Below are 25,699 nucleotides of genomic sequence, written 5' to 3' on the forward strand. Positions count from 1 at the left end.
TATAGCTAAAATATAGGTTGAATTGAATTTTATCCATATAACAATCTATTAATAATTGCTTTTTTAAGCCTTTATTTGAATTGAGTTAAAAATAGAACAACAGTTCAAAAATCCACTAGCCTAAGGTATATAGCTTAACTACATACATTTTTATAAGTTCTATTTCAATGCCCAACAATGGTAAACTAAAAGCAGCATCTACTAAAATCTTTTTTTGAGTAATAAACATGAGTAATAAGAAGAAAGAAATGAATAAAAATAGTTGAAAAGTTTAAAAAAGTATTTTAACAAACTAACCAAACCAAACCAAAAACAATCACTTTCTTTTCTCACGAAACAAATCGTATTCCTGTTACTTAGCTGTTGCTAAGTTAATATTATTTTATTCATTAGTAACTACATTAATGGTAACCTGGTGCTAAAAAAAACAAATGCAAAGGGGGCAAACTAAATTTCGGTTTGGAATGAAATAACTCATTGCAACTATCTTAACTTGTTGATCAATTTATGAATAGTTATTATGTATCTACAAAAATACATTTTTACTTGTAAAAAAAATAGTATAAATTTTTAACTCGAAGAAAATCAAAGATGTAATCAAAACGAAAGAGCAGTATGATTGGAAGTTTGCTTTCAACAAACTAAGATGGGTAGTAGATTTAATTAAAATCAATCAATTGAGGATATTTTTCACCATGGAAACCTCATTGATTGAAAAAACAACCGTTTATTTTAAATATTGTTGTTTTCACGAATTACTGACAAATCTTACTTAAGGGATATCTTACTTGATAAAGATGGCAAAAAAACGTCAAAATGAACTTTCAATAAGCATCTTAGAGGGGCATGGTTCTGTTATTACGAATATCGGGGAATAAACTGCTATTGACGACAAAATGCTGGTCGACTCTGCTACAATTGAAGTTGGTTTTGAATCTATAATATATTCTTTTTCGAAACTGGCACACCCAATTTGAAATCTGCAAACGACATTTTTTCTAGCAACTTTGTGTTTGTGGACGTACTGTGACGCGATTTTATTTTAATTTTGGTGCTCCATAAAGTGGGTAGGCCAAGTTTGAGAACCACTGCCTGTGCTATTGAGAAAATGCGTTGTTGATTTGTCTCATTGGTTACTTTACACATAGTCACGCTCTCGATTAACTGGCAAAATGTCTTCCCCAAATCAATACATAATATAATAATAATATTTATTTGCATCAGACAAAGCTGTCCATATCCAAAACAACGAAATACTACACAAACTGCAAATGCACAAATAACAAACAACAACAACAACAACGAAATAACAATGTAAAATAACGAAATAATACACAAACTGCAAATGCACAAAATCTCACTAAATAGGCTATCTAGTGTTACAAGTTTACAGACAATGGTACAGTAGTGTTACAAGTTAGAAGAACTGAAAGTATATCAGAACGATAAAAACAATCAGATGACATGGCAGCCATCAAAACTAGATAACAGCATACATAGAATTATTATAATGAATACGGTAATTTGATATACGATGACAATCAGACCTCATCAGGGAGGCAACTATAGAGTTAGACGATACTTCGCATCTTCCAACAAAAGAAAAAACATATTTACGAAGTAATGCATCAAATGTTATGATGTTGCACAAGACTTGATGTTTACGTACGCTATAGTGTTTAGGCAAATTATGTATAATTCTAAATGCATTATTGAAGGCAACACGCAGGCGATTAATGTCACGTTGATGATAATTTTCCCACAGATGACATGCATACATTGGAGTACAATATGAACATAAATAAAATGTTGTTTAGCAGACAAATCGAATCGGTACGTTGTCGCAATTGGCAATTTATTACTGAAAATTCAACTCTGATCGTTTTAAAACTTTTAAATAGAAAGTTAAACACTTTTGTCAATCAAAATCTTTTTATAGTAAGATTTTTTCCGATTTGATCCTTTAACTTGTCCGTTGTCCGTTAATCCTAAAAAAACTGATAGAAAAAACTCCTCTTTCTGTCTTCTTTCCTCTGGTAAAGAATCAAAAGTTTTTTTTTAGGAAGTTGGCTACATTTACTTTTACTTACATTTGCTACATTTGCATTTTTTTTTAACCCAAGATCTAGAGAAAATGAAAACACCATTTTGCTAGGATTATCATATTTTATCACCCAAAAGGAGGGTACAGCTATCCTGCTGCCGGTACTTGTGCTGCATCGCCTGTATTCTACAGGCTACTACACAAAAAAGATGCAACAAATATTTTAGGCAAAACTCAAATTCCACACATTTATTTTAAATAATCACAAAAATTTAATAAGGTTGAAGTTTTTGGCAACTAAGAAAACACATGAAAAATATTATATGATTTACCGGTAAGTAGGCCTACTTAACCCATAAATATTTCACTGTTTTCTTGACATTTGTAGAGTTACACTTTGAATTATGCAAGTGTGAAAATTTCCAAGACTACTGGTATTCTAACAAAGTTTAACAAGTTTTGTAGGCAAGTATGCTTTTGTTGAATCAGACACAAAAATGACAGATTAGCTGTCTGGGTGACAACATTGAGTCAAACAAAAATTGAAATGTAACTATAGAATTAAAAGGTTAACTATGTTGGGTTACCGCCCGGTACAGCTATGTATATTGTATAACAAAGAAAACAGTTTGGTTTTTGGTTACTGTACTCAGCCTAATGTGATATAAGATGGGTGCAACCTAGTTCGTACCCTCAGTTCGTACCCTAAAAAGATCGAGAGAAAAAATTAAAAAAGCCGAAGTCGCTGATCGGAGTTTCCGCAAACAACTCGAAGGTTAGGGTTAGCAGAAACTGCGATCAACGAGGGTTAGGGTTAGAGAGCATACATTACTTGATGGTTAAGATAAGCTGAAACTGTTGAAAAATGTTTGCGGAAACTGCAATCAGCGAGGGTTACGGTTTAGAACTAGGAATGAATATGGTTAGAGCATAGTCAATCAGCGACTTCGGCTTTGTGCTATCTAAAATTTTAAAATGTTTGCGGAAACGGCAATCAGCGACTTCCGCTTTTTTTAATTTTTTCTCTCGATCTTTTCAGGGTACGAACTGAGGGTACGAACTGTTCAGGGTACGAACTAGGTTGCATCCATATAAGATACCGTAGCTTTGTTAGAGATTTTGCTATGTTGTTGTGTCTGTTTAGCCTAATCTAAAGAAAATAATTGCTGAAGGTGCAAAACTACAAGAATGCAGAAATCACTACGGTAGCCTACTAACATTATATATATTTTTATTTTTTTTCAAAAATTTTTGTGGTTCTGCTTTTGTGATTAATAGCTTTTTTGAATCTGCATTTTATTATGTTTTAAATTCAAAAAAGTTATTATTTTCTTTTTATTTGTCATCACTTGCAGAGCCAGGATCAAGTGTAGCTAGTGCTTCAGCTGCTTCTGCATGCTACTTTTGTTTAGAGTTAACACTTGATGGCTCTATTCAAGTACCTTGTGAATGTGAAGTCAAATTGACTTTGAGAACTTAGAAATATAAAATTTGCATCATGTGAAAAATCAAGATTTCTAAAACTGTAAAACCAACAGCTAGTTTCGTAGTTTGACCAGTGATGTACGCGCATACAAAAAATATTGACGCCATCAGCATAAACGCAAACGTTTGAAAAACCATACGCCGTATGCATCAACGTAACTTGTAAAAAAAGTTGTCAGCATCAGCACATACACTAGCGTAAACTCATTTTGTTTGCTAGGTGCCAAACATTCACACTGTATAAACCACTCGAAACAAACAAGTTTTATTTTGAATTTCCACGAAGAAACACAAGCATCTGAAAGTGTTCATGTGACATTTTGCTGTGTTTTGGTTTCAATATGTCTTTGCCTATAAAAACATTCTTTCAACTATAAAATTAAAATGCAAACAACACTCTAAGACATTAAAAAGTATATGTTGTCGCTATGCGCTATAAAACCGCGAAAACTTTACGGCGTAGCCTCAAGCGACAACTATCCAAAAAAATGTGGCCGTAAGCTTTAGCTTAAACAAAAGTTTACGGCATAGAATTTGCGGCGTATATGACACGTACATCTCTTAGTTTGACCATGACATTATTTCCATCAAAAATCTGAAAAATGATTCTCTTTTTTTCGCTTTAAATTGAAAAGTAACAGAACTACAACTAAAGCAAATGTAGCACATATCTGCTTTAACAAAGATGTTACGGCGCCATTGCTGCCAAACAAGTAGTGCACTGCTGCCTATTTCTAATCACTTGTCGATAAAGAAGCAGCACAAGCAGGGTTGATTGGTTTAAACTGGGGCGGTTTAAACCGCCTGATTAAAACCGGTTAAAACCTGGTTTAAACCGGGCAGTTTTGACCACCTATTGCTGGTCAAAACCCCTTTAGTGTATGCATCAAGTTGCTTTTCAATTGAATTAAAAATATTACCCTCCATGTTTAGTAATGATGTTCAACTATATTTTGTTTTGATCAACAATAACCTAAATGCTGGATTTGGAACAAAAAATATTCAATTTCTCTGTTTATTTTTAATATTTCAATCAGTTGGTTACCGTATTTTGCGGACCATAAAGCGCATCCGATTATAAGGCGCACTGTCAATAAATTGCTTTTATTAGTTGTTTGTTCAGACATAAGGCACACCGGGCTATAGAACGCAAAGTATTTTAAGGAGTATGGGTTACCGTATAAAGCTCATTAAACAAAAATGCGTAATAAATGTAAGCAAGTCACAATAGTACAATGTGCAAAAGAAAAATTGGGCCTGTAGTGAATAGCACAGTTGCTAGTTGCTTTTACCGTAGTTTATTGTGTAAGACGGTGGTTTATTTATATAATAATAGTATCGGAACTGGTTTTGAGTGAAGGCAATAATCCACTACTTGATCCATACATTAGGCGCACTGCCTTATAAGGCGCACAATCAATTTATGAGGAAAAAAAAGGATTTAAATTGCGCCTTATGGTCCGTAAAATACGGGTATTTTAATTATTGAGAAAATTCAAATTCTAAAAATAAGTTTCTGATGAACCAAAAAATGCTTGGTAGAACGATGAACAATTAGCACAGCCAACTGAAGTACAAGAATTTATTCGAAAAATTTTTTTTTTATGAAAAACATTTGCCATCAAATTTTGCCTGACAGGTTGGTATTGGCGGCAATTAATGAAAGTTCAGGCGGCAATAGCCCAGGTAGCCGACCATTCACTACATAAAAATATTTTTTTGGGTTTTGACCAGTTTAAACCTAGTTTTGACCGGTTAAAACCAGGTTTAACTATATTATATTATAGTTCTCTCCTTGAACCCTCCTCCTGAAACCCTCCTTAAAATTAAAGGTTAGGGTTAAAAAATAGTGAAGTAAAGGGAAACCAGTAAAGACATAAACAGCTTTTGCTTAGTTGAATGCTCGCTCTCGTCACCCGATATGTCTTGGTCGATTCTGCGCTTTGACGTATATCACATCATACCATTTATTACCAAGTTGGAGATTGGTATACCAGCTCCCAATTATGTTCATGTTTTCAATGTAAGCAATAACTCGTATGGAGCAGCTTCATTCCTAATAATGTGTATTATATATATTAGCGGTAGCCTCTGAGATTATGATTATAACAAACATGAAGTTTGCCCTTTTTCCTCAAGTGCTGGTTTTTCAAAAACAAAGAAAAGTCATCATATGTTGCCATTTTCTGTGTCAACAGATTGATAGGTTGGTACTGAGCCTGTGCAAAGTACTTGACAGCACCATGGTTCAACGCAGTTTAGAAGCACTTTTTTGTAAAAACTAGATGACATATTTTATTTTGATGACATATTATAGTTTGTGAGCAGTCAATTTTTAAACAAGTTGAGTGTTCTATTTAATTATATGTCTCCACGAGTGTATCGCTTTATTAGCAATACCACTTCGTATGAGGAAGCTAAGCTTCAAGTTGAATTATTCAATTCATTCATGAGCTACATAAATATGTAAATTGTGATATCATCAACAAGCAATAATGTAAATTGTGATGTCATAGACAAAAATCTTGAACTATGAGTGTAAAAAAGTAAAAAAATTGCAAGTCAGAAAATCTAGCTTTTATCATAGAGTTTTCAAAATTAATTCATATTTTTTATTTCACATGAAAGAGTACGGTATTGGTATAAGTATAAAACTTGTTAATTTCAGTTTTTAATTTTTATACCCATTTTTTATAGGCCCCCAAAGTTTGGCCTCCGAAAAATGCATGTGTCAAATTGAAACCTCTATAATCATATCAAGCATTTCTCTGGCGACTTTTTAATCTATATTTTTGGATTCCTTGGGTCTTAAAATCTCTGTCTAGCAATTTTCAGCCATATTGTATGATCGTAGGTTAAGAAATTAGAAATATGACAAGAAATTGGACAAAATCACTGAAGTGGAACAGGCAAAAATGGTGATTTTTCTAATGCCCATAACTCCACCAATGTTTAAAATTTTTCAATTTTTTTTGCATTCTTCATATTTCTTTGACATCTACAAGTATTCCAAATTTCCATAAAATCTGTGATGAGTGGAGGGTCGTAGAAAACAAGGAAGACCCAAGAAAACGTGGAAAAGGCAAGTTGAGGAAGAAAGCAGCAAGGTGGGCTTAACAAGAGAGGACGCGTTAGACAGATCGATGTGGAGGCAGGGTGTGAAGGCGATTGCGGCATTTGGAGGTGAATCCGGCCACCCTCGGTATCGGGGACATCACCAGATTAAAACTGGACTACTACTACATGTAATGTAATTTTTCCAAAAAAATTGCTCATTTAGCATGGAATGACTCATCAGCGACTTCAGCGCTTCTGCATTTTTTCTCTCGATCTTCTCAAAGGAAAAATTTTGAAATGTTTGCAGCAACTCCGATCAACGACTTCAGCTCTGTTGTATTATTTTTCTCAACCTTTTCAAAGGAAAAATTTTGAAACGTTTGCGGCAACTTCGTTTTAAGCAACTTCAGCTCTGTTGTATTTTTTCTCGATCTTTTCAGGGGACACAATCGGGGGATGGAGTGTTCAGGGGGCGGAATAGTTTGCACCCTCCACAACTGCTGAACCAAATTGCATACAATCTTTATTGTAGAAGTGTTTTTTTTCCTTGTGTAACTTTGGAACTCATAAGCATTTTCCAGCTCTTTTGCTTCATTGCACTACTGTGCAGCTGGGGTAAAACTCACAATTATCAAAGCAAAATGTTTTTAATCATTTTATTGGAAACAGGCTGTATGTACGGTATATAAAATAAGGAACATTTTTGAACATATCAAATTACTGGGTGTTAAGCACCAAGCCATCATTGTGGAAAGCTTGGCATTACATGATTGCCCATCTTTACCTGATGCAGCTGGTTTAGGTAAAGATCTTTGCCTATGACTTGCATTTGAAACTCGTGATGTAAGAAAAATTGTAATGGCTTGAATATGTTAAGAGTTTATTTTTATATCTCCATAGGCTATGTTTAATATAGTAAAATATTGGTAAAAAATGATGTCATCGTCATCTCGTATTGCCCCTGCTGTCTCCTCTCGCCCAGCAAGTCCATCGCCACCTAGTGATATGATGGGAACCCCTGTTGCCGAGAATTGGTGCTATACTCAGGTGAGAAGTCAGTTGATACCGCTACTATTTTGCTCTTTCTAGAAAAGATTATTGCAGAGTGAGGTATCTTGTTTTTAATGTCAAGTTTTTTCAAGGCATATGCTCTGCTTTGTCTTCAGCCATTTTCACTCTTCAACCATTCAGCTGACAAATACATTAATCATGTTTGATTAACTGCAAATTATTCAAATAGATGTATCTTTGTCATTGTGCTACATTACTACACCAACTGCTGCTAGCCAATAAACTTAAGGTTGCATTTCAGTTCTCATGTCACAACTACATTGTTTTGATTCAACTTTAGCTCCGATAGTTAGAAGTTGTGTGCATGATGCCAAGTGTTTTGTGCAGGTTAAAGTGGTGAAGTTCTCCTACATGTGGACTATCAATAACTTCAGTTTTTGTCGAGAAGAAATGGGAGAAGTGTTGAGAAGTTCCACATTTTCTTCTGGAGCAAATGACAAGATGAAATGGTACAAGTTTTATTAATTTAATATAACCAATTAACCAGCCAGGTCTTGATAATTACACAAACTGGGGTACCATCAACAGTTTAACAATTCTTTTTTCAGTTACCGGTATGTAATTTTCACTACAATGTAGGCTACATTTGTGCACTTAAACCACATCAACTCCTCTTTATTACTATCATTTGCTTTAGTCAAGCCTGATTGAGTGGTTAATGTTTATTAGAACCATATTATTACCTGGTTTCAAATTCATTTTTTGCACTTTTTTTTGTTTAACTGTTCTACTCATTTAATTGATTTATTGATGTGCAAAGTAGATATGAAATGTCTTATCACGTTTCTTATTTTATGCTTTGAAAGTTTGTTTTGCAAATACAGTAATAATTTATGCATTTGTAGTGGTTGCACTCATCATCATTTTGTTCCTTCCTCGTATTGAGGGTTGGATACAGTGCGCCATTGTTCTACTCTTAATTTTATTACCAGGTGTTTGCGTGTTAACCCGAAAGGACTGGATGAAGAATCAAAAGATTATTTATCTCTGTACTTGTTGCTAGTCTCCTGTCACAAAAGCGAAGTTCGTGCCAAGTTTAAGTTTTCGATATTGAACAGCAAAAGAGAGGAAACAAAGGCAATGGGTGAGACAAGTGTAACAGACAAAGCAACCTACTTCTCGAATTTAGGTCAAAATTAGTCACTCATGTTCGTTAACTGGATCCATGCTGGCCTTGCAATTCTCAAGTAGTTCCCTCACGTTGCATTTAAGCATTATTTTAAGTTTCTTCGACAATAATCCGATGTGAGCATGACATGGGATTGCAACTTCGTAACTTCTTGTTGATTATGGACGGTGTTTTTTACTCCATTCTCACAGTAGGCTAACTTCGTTTCGCCTCTCAGCGGAAAATATCGTTTCATGTCGAATGTTGCGCCGTGCAGTAGTAACATTTCAAACAACATATGTTTCCTACAGCACGGACTGGCGATGGAATGAACAAATGCTGTGGTGCCGCCAAGTTGCGATCAACTTGATTTTCTTTTTTATGGCACTTGCAATTGGTTTCTTCTGAGGTTAATTTGTTTTGCTGGCTTGCTGCTTTGTTCACCCCTAATCATTAATCAAGCATTCAAAGAGTTTGTGTTCAACTGTTTATTCATTAAATTACGCGTTTATTCTTGCCAATTTGGAAGTGAAATCTTACAGTTGCTGAGCAATGAGCATTGAGCAGCCACAAAATAGCTTGCGTATCATGTTGTATGCTAGTAACGGTTGTTAGTATGCCATTGCTTATGGTAACAATTGCATTGATTAAATGGAGACGCATGCACAAACAATCACATAATGCTATATCGTCAGCCTTGTTAACACACATATGTAGTGTTCCAGAACAATCACAATGTGCTTCTTAATCCATTAGTCATCAGCAGATTTTCCTCTTGTACATATACATTGCACCGCACGTGCATGTATCAATTATATGCAGAAGAAAAGGAAGCTCATTTCTAAATTGATGGAGTTTTTTTTATAATTTGTAACAATTTTAATAAAAAAATAATGTATGTGTTTCTAACTATATTGCCGAAACTGTTAAATAATATCCAGCTGCAGAAAACGCTTTAACGGTCAATTCATTAAAGTAGGTTGGCCTCAAAAGTGGTGATCAAATCAAAATCTATGATCATCCTTGTTTCCGCGCAAATATTAACTTTTGAGTTCTTTGCAGAGAGTCAAAGAGCGTACAGATTCGTTCAGGGGAAGGACTGGGGTTTTAAGAAGTTCATCCGACGAGACTTTCTAATGGATGAAAGCAACGGACTATTGCCTGATGATAAGCTGACTTTGTTTTGCGAAGTAAGAGATATTATATTTTCTTTTTTATTTTCAATATCGTGAGATGCTCTTCTCATCTAAATTATATTGAACTATCACAAAGTGTTTCAGATAACAACCCGCATTTGTTTCAACGTTTCGTCCGCGACTGATCTCTTTAGGGAGCCAGGACTACGTCACAAAAGGCCTCTTTGTTTTTAGCTCAACGATGAGAGCGTATTTTGGGAGCCATCTTGATCCATCACTTCACCATTGTAGATATGGTGCGGTCTGCGCCTTTTTGCAGTCGGTTTCGTGTATTTCAGTTAATGCATTTATGGCGTACGGTATAATTCACGTAGCATCCAATTTACGTGCCGTCAGTGTAACAAGCACAAAAAGTGTTCACTGCTATGCAGAGAAAATTCAGGAAGGTATCACCAATGTGATATTGATAATAGCAGTTCCATTTACTTGGTTCTTTATTGTAGAGTTTATTTATTCACATGCTTGGAAGTTTTACATGGCATAACTAAAACAAGTATGTTTGCCCGCGCACATATCGGCACGTAACGATGAGTTGCGTTGAAACCAACGTGAATACTTCGCGCGTTTGTAAACGTAGCAATGCAAGCATCAGCGTTTAGCCGACAATGATGTACAGCTCAGATACTTCCATTAAACAGTTCTGTTGTTAGTGCAATTCAAACCATTCCTCTGCAAACTCATTGTCTACGTGCATGATTCAGCATTATTGTCTGCTGCATAGAGTTATGAGAACCCTGGCATGACGCTTGAAAGGGCACCGGTTCGACACCGCTCAAGAGCATGCAGCTATGTCTTTCGCAGGCACCTGATGACACGCCTGAAGGTGGACACAACTGTTCACTTGCTCTAATATTTTAACTTTTCCACATAAAGCTTGTATTATTTATATATATATAACGTATACCAAACCATACTTTACCACAATGTTAGGATAAAAGCTACCGGTGACCTACCTACATGAAGTTACCCATCTTAGATATGTAGTTTGTGACTACATGTGCTTTCTGAATAGGTGAGTGTGGTTCAGGACTCTGTGAACATATCAGGACAGTCCAAGATGAACCAACTCAAAGTCCCAGAGTGCAGACTGGCCAAGGATTTCCAAGCCTTGCTGGACGAGGCGCATTTCACCGACTGCACATTCGCCATTGCAGGCAAAGAATATAAAGCGCATAAGGCGGTAGTTGCAGGTCAGTACAGTAGGAAGTTGCTGGATGTGTGGGTATGTGCGTGCGCCGTGCGTGTTTGGAAGTGCGCATGCGGGATTGTGTGTGTGTGTGTGTGTGTGTGTGATGATAATAAAGCAATTATTAAGCAGCATACAGTAGAACTTACAATAGAGCAAGAAAATTAACTATTGAGTGTGTAGGCTTGTATGATATATACCTCGCGTTGCGTGTAAACTCTATACATGGCCTCACCAAAAGTCGCGTTTGCTCTTGCATTGTGCCGTCATCTTTAATCATCAAATTCAACAAACCATCTCGTGAAAACAGACGATGGGACTTGTGTGCTGGGTAGAGTCAAACGCTATTACCACAGCGAACCCGCAGAATTGGACTGAAACGGATGCATCTAAATAGTAAATACCCATTGTCGGGCATAGTCAGTGTTGCAGGATGTTTTCAAGTAAAAATGGTATTTATTCTATTAAAGTTGATTCGAAATAAAAGAAAATCAAGAATACCACAACTCGCAACTACTAAAACTTTTTTGCAACTGGGAAATAAAACTAGCCCAGCTTCGCGGGCAAAACCGTGGAAATGGCAACACTGCAACCAAACCGCGTTAATCGGAATTCCTCGCTTTTAGACATCAGTTTACTAAACCAGATTTCTCCCAGTGATTTTAGTTGTTTTTAATGGACAACTCCGTTAAACCGATGATACTGGACGAAACAACCTAGATCGGATTAACGAGGTCTATAGATGTGTGGTCACGAAGTCCTATTCTCTTGCAGCGCGTTCGCCTGTCTTCCGTGCCATGTTCGAGCACGAGATGGAGGAAAGCAAACTGAACCGAGTTGAAATCTCCGATATCTCTCATGACGTATTTAAGGAGATGCTCAGCTTTCTCTACACTGGGAAATCTCCCAATCTTGATCAAATGGCCGCCGAGTTGCTGGCAGCAGCTGACAAGGTAATTTTCTTGTGTGATTCTTGAGATGCAATGACAATAGAAATTACAATACGAATAGAAATCGTTACGTTTTTGTATCAGATGATATTGCGTCGTATTTCGAGGCGTCATGTCACATTGCTGTTGTTTTCAAGAATTGTATTCCCTGCTTGTACACGCAGCATTGTGATGTCATTTGACGCCCCATGATATCACAATGCCTGCTTATTAAGCCGCCTCGGGACCGGGCGATTTTCTGACACTCAGTAATTTCGATACGTTCAATAATTTCGGGCCGGACCAAATTCGGCTTAATAAGCGGCTACTACTTTAGACCACTCGAAGCCAGGTGACGTACTTGACATATTTACGTTTGTTTTTGATACTTTAATACTTATAAAAAAAACTACACTGAAACAAACTTTATGTCGAACGTTTTTGACATTCGTTTTTTTCCTGTAAGTGTTAAAATAATCGTAAAAGTGTTAAATCTGGCTGCTGCGTTGCTCGGCTTCGTGAGCTTATGGTACAAGACAAACTCTCTATCCAAGCTCAATGATTCAAGTATGTATCATATCTGTGTACATGATGCATTGAGGGCGAAGTCATGTGTCATGCAATGCATCGAAGCTCAGTCTTTAGCAAACATAAGGTTGCACGTCAGCAGTCCTTGATTTGATACTTTGTATGTCAACGGCGCTGAATGTATTTGTGAGATCAAAGCCACCAAATGTTAGACTACTGTATTAAGCACCTTCTTGCTCGCTTGCTCATATTTACGTGGAAGGTGCAATTTTGAACATGGTGCATTTATTTACATCTGACTGCCGCTCATTGGCCACATGCATTGTAATACTATGAATGGACGACGCCCTGGACGACGTCTTCTAGCATCATATTTTACTAGGGGGGCATGCTTTTATAAATATGAACGTGTTGATAAGTTGATACACTGCAATTAAATACCGTCTTTGTGCTGCTTTACAACGTATAGTAACGTTGAAAAAGCGTTAATTGAAGACCAACTGTGGTTTTCGTTCTATGACGCTCCAGAAAATAACCAGCCCATCTTATTGCAGTACGCGCTCGAAAGGTTAAAGGTCATGTGCGAAGAGTCCCTCTGTTCCAACCTATCCGTGGAGAATGCCGCCGAAATCCTCATTCTTGCTGATCTTCACAACGCATCCCAGCTCAAAGAGATGGCCATAGATTTCATCAACAAGTATGATTGCGTTCATTCGTTTTTTCATCTAGTAGTTGTAAAAACTTCGATGCTACGCTTCTATGCACTTTTCAAATGTTTTAAAACAAATCATTAATGTTTCGACTAGAGATGTACCGATATATCGGTATCGGTGATATCGGCCATTTTTTGAGTATCGGTATCGGCATCGGTATCGGCAAAATTTGGCCGATACTGTGGCCGATACTAAACGTGTAAAAAAAGGCGTTTTCTGCGGATTTTCTGCAGAAGCAAAGATATAGATTTTTTAAATTAGTAACTAACGTCAATGTCGTCACATTGAAGTAGAAAAATAACAACCTGATCAAATTTTTGATACCTCACACTCCCATGACTTCATGGGCGCACCTTTTGGCATTGTTTGCTTACAGTGATTCTTTCACTCAAACAAAACGTTTTGTTTCAGCAGTTTTGAGTTGTTCGATTCTTAAGTTGTGAAGGAGACTCAATTTCTCCAATGTATATCATTTGTGTTTCTTTTTTACTCTCAGCAGAGGATAAAACCAGGCCAAGACTACCCAGTACCCAGGTGGCGGGAATGTGTAGTTTTGCATCGTTTTTGCATTGCTGGACGTTTGAGGGACCCGTGTGGCTTGGTTATTTTGGTGGGCTGGTTCTGTCAGTTTGTGATTTGGTTTCCGCCTTTCGTTGTGGTGGACTCACCAGGCTTGAACAATGTCGTGGCGGATTGGGTGGGCTCGGGGTGGGGGCGGTGGGACTGCGAATCCTCACTGAACTAATCAATAAGTGGTCTTGTTGCGCTTGGGATGGCGGCCTCATTGTGGGGGGAAGTGTCCTTCCCTGCTGTCGGCACGGGGCTGGGCGCTTACTGGTGCGGCGGGCTGTTGCGATTCGCTGGCCATAACGGTGTGGCTTCCACACTAGCCATTTAGACCATCCAATCAACTATATGTTTCTCGGCAGCCGTTTTGTAGCAACAATTGACATCGACAAGAATTGAAATGGCTAGTGTGGAAGCTGCACCGTTGTGGTTGGCGGGTCGCGGCAGCTCGCTGTGCTGGTGAGTGCTCAGCCTTGTGCTGGTGGCCGGGGGGGACGCTCCTTTCTTCACAATGATGTTGTCATCTTGGGCGCAACGGGACCATTTTGATTGGTTTTTTGAGGATTTGTGGCCCCATTGCTTTCTTTTTGGGCCTACTTATTCTGCTGTGACATTGTTTGGGCTTGGTGATTTTGTTGCGGCTAAGGGTGCAAGTTGAATTGCCGACTGATGGAGCCGGCTTGCTGGGGGCAGCCGAGTTGCACAGGTTTTTTGAGCGTTTGGCGGGGTGGGAGCGATGCAGAATTGTGCATTTTTGCTACCTGGGTAGTCTTGGCCTGGCAAAAGCTTTTCAACCAAACGTCCTTAGGTTGCACATTACTTGTCGAGTAGTTTTTGTACGACTACACAAATCACTTGGTTTACATTTTACATCTTATTATCAATTATGATAGCCTTATTTGGAGAGTTTGCGCAAACATTTTATTAATTTTTCAGAAACCCCAATTATGATGTAATGTTTCATCCCTTATACCCCAGTCCTCAATTACGGTGGCCTTTCATTACTAAAACCTACTATTATGAAACAACAATGTGATTGAGATTGGATTCTTGAATCTTTAATAAATTATGCCAATCCAAAGTTTTTTTTAATAGTTTTATGCAAATAAGGTAAAACTTAGCATTTGATATATTTCCTTGCAAATACCAAAATTGCTTCTTTTTGTAACACTAAAGTATCGGCCAAAATATCGGTATCAGTATCGGTATCGGCCTAAAAACGTGATATCGGTATCGGGATCGGTATCGGCCAAAATATTGGTATCGGTACATCTCTAGTTTCGACATATAGCATCACAGCGAGGTTGTGAGGCAGGTGTGGGTAGTATGCCTTTTATTGTCTTTATGGCCCATGCAATTCATGATCAGCGGTATGTTAGTTGAAAACATTCAAAAGAGTTATTTCTATTGGATCTGAAAAGGTTTCTTAAATCTTTATATCTTGTAAATAAATGAAACTTTACATCTATCTTGCAACATACGGAATCTCACGACGCTTTATGTGGGGACTTGTACGCAAATCATAACTTTGACCGCAATGAATGTTTTACTCTACCCTTGATCCCAGATTAGTAATAGTTTTCCATCAACAGCTGTGTTTCGCCGTTTCGAGGGTAGAGTTGTGTTACTTTTCGTCCGTATCTTTGTGTTTTGTCGTGTTCATCGATCATCTTTTGTTTTCAGCCATGCACTGGACGCCGTGGAAACCGATGGCTTCAAAGTGATGGTGAGGTCACACTCCCATCTGGTGTTCGACGCCTTTCGGGCTCTCGTTGCCATCCAATCCCCCCCGGGAGGACCCCCTAGGAAGAGATTAAAATCGTCAAACTGAGTTCTACTGCAACCGGCCGACCAATGTTGGTTCAAAGGTTCTCGCCAGTGACGCAGGATCGTCCTGCAAGGAGATAGAGTCACAATGCGTTCACTCCATGTGGATTAATATTGACAATGCTGAACACGTTGGATTCGCCTATTATTGTTCTTTAAGGAACAACAAGATTGTCGCCTGCAGCTATTTTCTCTCAATGATCTGACTACAAACTTGAGTCCAACAAAACCAGACTTACAACTGATATGTTTGCACTCTTGATCTTGAACAACCTCAATTTTTTTTATCTGTAGCGAATCCAGGAAGACCTGGTCGCTTGCCTCTCCCGCAAACCAATAACAAAACGCAAGTTTTTCGGTTTTCATAAAAAAAAATTTGCTCCGCTCACTCAATCACATTACTCGCATTAACGATTTACCTAACCACCTGCATGAGGGCATGTGTATTCAAGCCACTAGCGGATATAAAGAAAATTGGGAGAATTGAGGTTGCAAGTCCCTTAAAAACAAAAATAATCCTAATTTCGCTAGTAAAGCAATTCCAACTCAACTACGTAAAGTTTATAGGCTAGAAAAAAATATTGAAGAAGATTATTCAAATGCCGGTACTTCAGTTGTCATTTGAAAGAAATGGTTCTAACTTTTTTAATTCGATTTTTGACATCTCCAAAAACATAGCTTTGATGGATGATTTTGGTTAAATACAAAGTTAGCGCTTTAAACACGAAGCGTTTGTGGTCAAAATATATTCGAAAAGCAGACTTCAAGAGGCAAATTGTGTCAAGAGTTTTTGGAGGCAAGCTCCCAGACCTGGCCTTTTTGATGTTATTCTACCCTCAACTATTATAATATATTGTTTATTTCATCATAGGCATTTTTGCTTTTACTGAGCTCTGGTGCCCCTCAGATTCATTCTAGATTCGCTACTGCTCTGCAAATTAAACCAGGGGTGGCAACGACAGCACTGACAACTGTCTCGAGAGATCCGTTATTTCAATCGATCGGTCTTTAGATCATTGTAGATTAATAAAGAAGGAAATGGAGCAACAGAAATTTTTGCGAGTAAATATAACACAATCCCGTCCACCTCGATATTATGAAAGGATGATCCCTTTATGTGGTCCCATGGTGAATGCGTCACGGACCAGTACCAGACTACAAGTGGTTTCCCGCCCCTGGATTAAATGATAAAATGAATTTACTAGATCGCCGTAATATTGATACTACGGAAGCTTATTGCGCAGTTACTTTAAGAGTCTTCTCCACTGCCGCCGTGTCGTTCTTTATTTTGATATTGTTTGATCAAGAGGTTCTTTTATTTAATCGTCAGTTTCTTCCTCACCTGAGTTCACTTGGCTGACTTGTTTGGGCGATTGAAAATCCCAAGGCCGGCAGGTTCGAACCCCGGTCTAGGCGAACTTTGATGCCCTGATTAAGTCGGTCAAAGGTTCACAGTTTGGTTATGTTTTGTTCTTTAATGTTTGGCGGCAACTTACGGTTCTTTGTAGCTTTACAAAGGTTTGTTATGCATGAATTTTCAGGCAATGTATCTTTTGATCCGTAATTGGGCTTCTCTCTTGCACCAGCTTGACTGGGCGTGTAGTTGTTCTCGAATACGTTAAATTGCCTCCCCCATTTTTTGCAAAGGTTTGTTATGTATCTTTGTTTGTTTTATATTTTAAACTTGTTACCCAGATTCCAGAGAAATAATCTTGTTCAGTGCTGCTTGGCAACAAGACTTTTCGTAAATGAACAAAAGATATTAACAAAATTATACAAATCTTTCGTGTCGAAATGTTTTCCTTGTGGACAGTTTCATTTCGAACCGGTTGCCATACAGAATTTTTTAATTCCAAACAACAGTTTCGTTGCGAAGAGCATTCTGTTCTACCTGGTTGTTTTTGGAGCGTAAGTTTATCTGCTCCTTGCCAAGCATGCGAGGCATTCTAAGCTTGAGATAGTTTGAATATATTTGCATTGCAAGACCTTGTTGTTGTTGTTTGCCACTGTCTAGAAAGGGTTGCCATATCTAGAAAACCGTTGTATGGGGTTTGCTGCCTTTATAAAGGATGCCTACAACTACAACAACATGGTTCTTGTGGTGATACAATTGGTAGGCACTTTAACGTGCCCCACTGTCCGAAAGACATAACGCAATCATGCGTGACGTATATGACATCAGTGGTGTTTTAGTCACAATTTTTCTTGTAAACTCAATTGATTGCAGTCATTAAGATTCTTCTTGCACTCAGTTCAGTTCCAGATGAAAAAATAATATGACTATTCCTTTTCCCTAACCTATTATGCCACGCTGGTTGCGGCGATGTATTCACTTAAATTTCTTTGCATCAAAAATCTTTCCGAGAAGAACGATTAGAATATCACATGACTGAAATCAGCTGATTCGCATATACGTTACGCATGATTGCGTTATTGTTTTCAAATAGTGGAATACGTTAAAGTGCCTACCGATACAAATTGGGTCTTTCACACGGCTCATAGCCACCAGCAAAATTTACGCAACTCGAAGGTAAATCTCTTTCTAGATTTTTAACGACGATGCTTTATATTGTGCAGTAGGGTGGGTCAAAAAAAACTTTTTCTTTCAAAACATGGCGGCAACCCCTTCAGATTATGAGGTTGGTCCTAGAAACTCCCCCAAAAAAATTTGAGCAGGTTTGTTCAAGTATTCGCCAAGCAATGGCCCTTTGAAATTTTCAGTATGGGCCATATGGGAAAACGTATGGTAAAAAAAAATTTTTTTTGGGGGGAGTTTTTAAGTGATTTTTTTATCTCTATGCCCTTGCTAACATCTAAAATAATTCATTTCTGACTGAAATCACCACATATCTGGTATCAATCGATGTTTAAAAGATACAAGAAAAGTTTAATTTGATCAAAAATAGTAGCAATATTATGCCTATTTTTGTAAGGGAAATCTTAGTTGAAAGCCTTAACACTGCGTCAAGGTGTCGCCCATCATCCAGGTTTCTCTTATTTGCTGTTAGATCAGGCAAACGAAACTGAACTAAACTCCCAATACGCCAACAATTAAGTTACATCTTGAAGAATGACAACGTGGCTTTTGAAATCTGGATAATCCCGCCTTGCCCTTTCTACGCAATGAAGAATTACATAATTTCTTTCTTCTGCACCATGAGTTAAAATCCCTTTGTACTCTTCCATAATTCTCACTTCTCGGTCTGTCACATCGTTTACAACTTGTCTTTGATACTCTTTATCACTTTTTCCAATCTTTTATAATTCTGAAACTCCGGCCATCTTTCTACTGCATACTTCAAGAAACCAATGTCTCCCATACTGAATTGCAGCCTATGAAACAATAAAGCAGATCTTGCACCAATAAATTCATGCAGTTTTGTGTCTACAGAGACCGAAGGAAACACTGGCTTTTGTGGAGCCAAATGAACATCATGATTTTTTTGTTAGTTGTGTGGATGTCAACACCTATTTACGCATTGAAGATGCTGTTGTTGCGAAACCAACTAGACTTGGAGCCACACATTTTGCAAGGTCTTTAACAATTCGGAAAATTTGTTGCTATTTTTTATGGTCCTTATTGGTTCCAGTGTCCCATTGCTTCTGAAGCGGCTGTCAATGATTTACCTTTTTATTAGAAAATGATGGAGTATACATTTGTAACTGAATGTTCAGGAACTGCAAATGTCGCCGTACAAGCCTTCACGGGCCACATGTGGTATTTGACAGGAGAGCTGGTGATATTCGCTTTATGCTCACATCAGCTTTCCACAGAGGATAAAGAAATACTTGCTTAATGCTTACAAGCTGTATCACAACTACCACAAAAATCATGGTGTTCATTTGGCTCCACAAAAGCCAGTGTTTCCTTCGGTCTCTGCTGACACAAAATTGCATGAATTTGTTGGTGCAAGATCTGCTTTATTGTTTCATAGGCTGCAATTCAGTATGGGAGACATTGGTTTCTTGAAGTATGCAGTAGAAAGATGGCCGGAGTTTCAGAATTATAAAAGATTGGAAAATGTGATAAAGATTATCAAAGTTGTAAACGATGTGGCAGACCGAGAAGTGAGAATTACGAAAGAGTACAAAGGGATTTTAACCCATGATGCAGAAGAAAGAAATTATGTAATTCTTCATTGCGTAGAAAGGGCAAGGCGCGATTATCTAGATTTCAAAAAAGCCACATTGTCATCCTCCAAGATGTAATTATTGACGTATTGGGAGTTTAGTTCAGTTTCGTTTGCCTGATCTAACAGCAAATAAGAGAAACCTGGATGATGGGCGACACCTTGACGCGGTGTTCAGGCTTTCAACTAAGATTTCCCTTACAAAAATAGGCATAATATTGCTACTATTTTTGATCAAATTAAACTTTTCTTGTATCTTTTAAACATCGATCGATACCAGATATGTGGTGATTTCAGTCAGAAATGATTATTTTAGATGTTAGCAAGGGCATAGAGATAAAAAATTCACTTAAAAACCCCCCCAAAAAAAATTTTTTTTTTTACCATACGTTTTCCCATATGGCCCATACTGAAAATTTCAAAGGGCCATTGCTTGGCGAATACTTGAACAAACCTGCTCAATTTTTTTTGGGGAGTTTCTAGGACCAACCTCATAATCTAAAGGGGTTGCCGCCATGTTTTGGAAAAAAAAGTTTTTTTTTGACCCACCCTATTGTGCAGTCACAATTAGAAGCGATACGACGGCGATAGCATGCAAAACACGAAATACGGTTTCTTTATTGTAAGGTTTGCGCTGTGCACGCCTGACGCAATGCGTCACTAAGAGGGAGCGAGGGACGTCACGTGACTTGACGCGAACTTTATTTTTCCCGCCACGTTTGAAGGATCAATTCCCAATAGGTAGTTTTTTCACCTTGTTACAAAGTTGTTTCCAGTAAAAAACAGTAAAACAACTTCATTATTTGCATACAATATTTTGCAATTAAAAAAACGTAACCCTTCTAGTGCGGCGGATAAGTCAAGAGCGGGTGCAATTTTGTATCCACTTGACCTAATATCCTCAACGGTGACCTATTGGAGTGCATCACTATTTTGCATAGCTTCTGGGCACACACGTTTACACTTGGCTTCATACACTCACAACTTGTACAGACTTTAAACCACTAATGCAGACTCGGCCACCGAGATTGAGAGTTGGTAGTTTTCATTTGCTTGTTTATATAAATTGATTATTATTAGTGTATTATTTTATTCACTACGTGTCTTTCAAAGCGCCCACCCTGAGAGTTGAATTAGCGGTAGGCACTTTTTCATCACCCACTCGTCGAAGAGCGCCTGCTTTTCAATGTGAAATTGCTTTGTGTTTTGTTTAGTCACAATTTTCTTTGTATCAAAATTTTTCGATCAGAATATCACGTGTCGAGTCACATGACTGAAATCAGCTGAATCGCGAGTGAACATGTCACGCATGATTGAGTACCTCTTCGACGAGTGGGTAATGTTAAAGTGCCTACCTGAATTAGTTGCCTTAGCGTTTGTTTAACTGAACTATTGTTGTGGACACTTGGTGGCGCTCTTGACTTGTATAAGCAAGATTGATGGTTGATTGATAAAAATAGCAAAGGAAGCTCAGAGGCAAACTTTAAAATAATGGAATTTAAAAGAAAGTAGGCTACAACGCATTCATAAACATGTGAAATCAACTTTATAATTTGTACTGTTTACTGCTGGGCTAGCTATATGCCGTCAAAGCAAAACTTCGTTTCACCTCAACAGTAAAGTTTCTGAGAATACTAAAAACTTTTCAAGCCTTTACGTCTTTTCAACTTAATTTTATTTTCAAATCTATCTTTATTTTTTTGTTGAAACAACCAAATAGGCCTACAATTTGTTCTGCGCCACCTATCGTTTCCGCATTGACTTGCGAGCAAGCCACACATGAAGACCATGTGATGATGCTTCTCAACCAGAAGGCAATATTGACCGCATTGCCTGCCCCGGGTTGTGGGAGGTCCTGTCGTCGAAGGAATCTACTTAATTTTAGGATGTCCAACGTTTTGTAGGCTAAATGTTTAAAACGTAAAACATACCTATGCTGCCACAGAAACTCGGTATTCAATAATGGGTAGGCTGCAGTATGGGCAGGGCCGACGCGTCCATGAGGCCAACCGGACAGCAGCCTTCAGTGGGTATAAAACTTTCTTCTTAACACTTTCCAATGTTTTTTCTAAATTAGTTTTGTTTGTATGGAAATGTTATGACTGTGGTGTGAGTGCAGCATGCAGTACTGCAGTAACGTTGGCAGGGGGCACTTTATACCTCTCCGGGAATAATTTTAGAGATCCAGGATCTTTGCAAGGGGCCTGGAAGCGTGAGAAACCACCCCGTGCTCTTCGGATATAATGCGGTTTTTCTTAGAGGTGTCTTGAAGCCAGAGAATCTCATCGGTACCGGGTCCAAATTAACCTCTTGATGGGCCTGGCAACACGAAAGATAATAATAATCATGCTTTTATTTGCGCCCATTGCGTTAACATACAGTACACTGCGATCACAGATGATGCAACAGACGACAGGAAGCAGCGAAGTGACATATAGCCTTCGAGTTAGCTGTTCCCCTTGGTTTGGCTTGCCATTAAGTGTCTTTGCCGAGACACAGCCGCGTGCTCTGGAGGGGTGTCGAACCCACGTCCTTTCGAACGTCGCGCAGACGTTCTCACCACTCGGCAACGCAGCCGACGAACCAAGTGGATAGGCTCTAAATTGCGCACTTTAACACGCAGATATCCAGCACAAACCAATCAGAAGCCACGCTGTTCATGACGTCATCAAGGTTGCGTTTGGGAAGAATAAAGGAAAAACGCAAATTCTAGCTAAATTAAATCATCGCTTTGCCATCGATTGGGTTAGGGCGGTAGTAGTCATTACATTGACGTGGGTTTGATTCCCACCTCTGCTATAGCTCTTTTTTCTTCTGTAATTACCAAACAAAGTTTAAAGTAATAATTAATTCTCTGGCTGAATGCTGGGCTGGAATGGTCACAATAACAGATAACGTAGCATCTCATTGGTTCGTGGTTGGATTGGATACGTTCGTGGATTATTAGAAATCTGCTTGTTAAAGTGCCTACCGGATAGGCTAGGCTACTAACCTTTTTCTGTTTAATATAAAACAAAGTAGGCTAATTATTTCTTCTTCGCTATAGGAAAAGCTTATTGTAAACGCAGAGACGACAAAACGATTTCAGCCGCGTTCTCAGCTGAACACGTTGCTACCATGGACACTCCTTCAATACGGAGTGCTAAGCAACAACGGCATCCGGTATCGGTCTTAAGTATGACCGACAGAACCCACGTCTGCCGATTGAGAAGCGGTAGCCTACACGGACCACTGCGTCACGAAACCTATATTGTTGCATTTGCATACTGTAAACATATTCTTTTTGGGGGACTTTCATGACGCTTGCGCTAAAAAGCACAAACTGAAAGAGATTAAAAATAAGTCAACTAAAATTAAGCACAAAGCGTTCATAAACATAAAGATGTATTTTTAAGCTTGTGATATTCGCTGACTGGGTTATTAGCCGTCAATCAAAGTGATGAATCAAAAACTTGCCAAAGCATATTTGTGAAACAGACCATACTAGTGAGTTAGGGCACTCAAGCCGTGGGGTAGCATCATATTACAAAAAATTGTGTCTCAAAATATAAATAGCCTACCGTTTTCGACAATTTTCTAGTTTCAAAATCCTCAGCAACAACTTCATTTTACCTAAGTCCTTTATTTTTAAAGAAATCGTGGCTTTCACCACGGTATGTTCATGTTTTGACTGTAGATGCCTTTGCATTTTAGCCAATGTCTTACTTCATTAAAAACAAAACATTAATCATTTTCAAGTTTCGAAATCCTCAGCAACGACTTCATTTTACCTCAAGTCCTTTATTTTTAGAGATATCATGGCTTCTATCAAGGTATGTGCAATGTGCATGTTTTGACTGTAGATGCCGTCGAAGTTTCGCTTCTTTCGAAGAACGGTGAGCTAAGACTTTTAAACACAACACGCGCTGCGGTCTGATTCCACCACTTACTTCAACGGAAGTGAGTCTAAGTTTCAAGTAGACGATTGTTATAGCCTATGCAGGAGTGAGAATCTGTCTAGTCTAATTCACACAGATGGGAAAATGGTTTCTGTTGGCCACGACAATTTAAATGCAACACAGCAAACATAATAGGCCTAAATAATAATTGCCTGTTCCAATTAGCCTACACAACAGTGGCGTATTCTCCATGCATGCAAGGCATGCACTGCATGCAAGGCATGCACTGCATGCCTTACAATTCTGATGAAATCAGAGATCTTTCAGAAGCAACGAATTTATACGTAGAAATTGAAAATGTTAATAGCAAAACCACCTCGCCCTCTTAATTTCAATATTCGAAACAACTGTTCGTTTTCAAAATATGGAAACTTTGCTGACCCTGGCAACTCTGCATGCTCAGACGAGCTCAGCATGCGTTTATAATACAATTTGCCTATTCGCCGCTCTTTTACAACAGCGTGGCGCAAATGGAGCCAAGGCATGCAGATTTGAAATTGCATGCAAACCAAAAATCACGATCTCGAGACAGGGTTGCCAGATTGGTCTTTTTAAGGCTAAATCTCGGAAATTCAGAGTTTTTAAAAAGTGTTTGGCCCGACTATTTTTGTTTGAACGCTTGGTCTTTTTAGTTTTCCGATTGGCATTTGTTTGGCCTTTTTTCTTTTGGTCCTCATAGTTTAAGTCCTTGCGGTTTTCTACTGTTGATAGTATGATATAAACTTACTTGAGACCTAAGCACAGTAGTTTAAAAGATCATCAAGGAAACGGGTCGGGTGTATGCTGAAGGCTGTCCCTGGCTGAAGGCCATACACCGCTGCATAACGCTTCAAGTCTGCTTAAAAGCTGCTTTAACATTTCCAATCTTAACATTACGCACAGGAACTCTGGCACGAGCATCATCTTTCCCAACCGAATCCAGAGAATCACGTGACGTCACATAAAAATCATGCAGAAGAAAATAGTGTTTCCTATCGTTGTTAGGCCCACACTTACGACAGTTATTTGCATGAACGCAATCCCTAACCATATGCTGGCGCAAACAATTCAAGCATTTGCCAGCTTTCACAATGACATCTCTCCGATCTTTAGGTGTCAAGCGCAAAAATTCTTTACAATTGGACAAAAAAATGATATTCAAATTGACCACGTGACGAACAACAAATGCATGCCGGCATGTCTCTACGTCTGGCCACACCACCGCGCGGTGCGCCAACAGCAGTCGAGTACTGCGAACTCCCTGACATCACATCATCATGGGGTTTTACCGACGTCTGCCTAACCGGACATGAAGGCAATTTTCCTTTGCCAAACTTTTTAAAATGCTGCGACTCACCAGAATCGCCCATTAGCATAATGCTAAAATCAGTCGACTTACGCGTTTCCTCTCGTACAACAAAATCGAACAAACTCTGAAAAGTGGGCTCATTAGTGCCACCATACTGATCACCTAAAAAGTCAAGATAACGCTGCTTAGCGTCAAACGGGAGTCGCTTAGCCAAATCCAAAACAAAACGTCCTTCCAATTTGTCACGCTGACCATATAGTCTGGTCAGTTATGCACGTTTTAGGGCTGTTTTGTGCAAATTTGGGTAGACATTTTCCATATGCATTTTTAAGTTCCTTAGACACTGTAGACTCAAAATCCGTCTGGAGCCCGAAAATTTCGGGGGTGGAAAGTCCCCAAAATGCCGCTCCCGTTTGGGGGTAGTGATGGCTAGAGCGCATGTAGAAAATTTTTTTTATTTTTTTAACATGGCATATGAGTACTTGTTTGGGGGTAATTTGGCCTGAAAAATCGTTTGGAAGCATCAGTTTTAACCCAAAACAATCATTGAACTAGATAATGGACATCAGTTGTCCAAAACACTAAAACTGTATGGATAAAATGATCGTTTTTGTGTAGGCTACGTGCCAATA

At 38.4% G+C, this 25,699-nt stretch overlaps 1 protein-coding gene across 1 annotated transcript; it reads left to right on the forward strand.

Annotated features, from left to right (window-relative positions):
• Nucleotides 1–7,365: 7,365 nt before the first annotated feature.
• LOC145787094 (speckle-type POZ protein-like) lies at nucleotides 7,366–17,685 on the forward strand. The gene is made up of 8 exons (XM_082598815.1): nucleotides 7,366–7,633; nucleotides 7,985–8,106; nucleotides 8,590–8,741; nucleotides 9,828–9,955; nucleotides 10,974–11,151; nucleotides 11,922–12,100; nucleotides 13,159–13,301; nucleotides 15,568–17,685. Exons 1-8 carry the CDS (start codon nucleotides 7,520–7,522, stop codon nucleotides 15,713–15,715), a joined length of 1,164 nt encoding a protein of 387 aa, XP_082454941.1. The 5' UTR covers nucleotides 7,366–7,519; the 3' UTR covers nucleotides 15,716–17,685.
• Nucleotides 17,686–25,699: the final 8,014 nt, after the last annotated feature.

The sequence above is a fragment of the Aplidium turbinatum genome, chromosome 18 (genome assembly GCF_918807975.1).
Source record: "Aplidium turbinatum chromosome 18, kaAplTurb1.1, whole genome shotgun sequence".
In the NCBI taxonomy this organism is placed as follows: domain Eukaryota; kingdom Metazoa; phylum Chordata; class Ascidiacea; order Aplousobranchia; family Polyclinidae; genus Aplidium; species Aplidium turbinatum.

What these genes read in the sequence shown, in the direction of transcription:
- LOC145787094 (XM_082598815.1), top strand. Translation starts at nt 7,520, where the DNA reads ATGATGTCATCGTCATCTCGTATTGCCCCTGCTGTCTCCTCTCGCCCA. An exon ending in GCAAATGACAAGATGAAATG is followed by an intron (nt 8,107 to 8,589) that starts GTACAAGTTTTA and finishes TTTTATTACCAG; the next exon opens with GTGTTTGCGTGTTAACCCGA. An exon ending in AGCTGACTTTGTTTTGCGAA is followed by an intron (nt 9,956 to 10,973) that starts GTAAGAGATATT and finishes CTTTCTGAATAG; the next exon opens with GTGAGTGTGGTTCAGGACTC.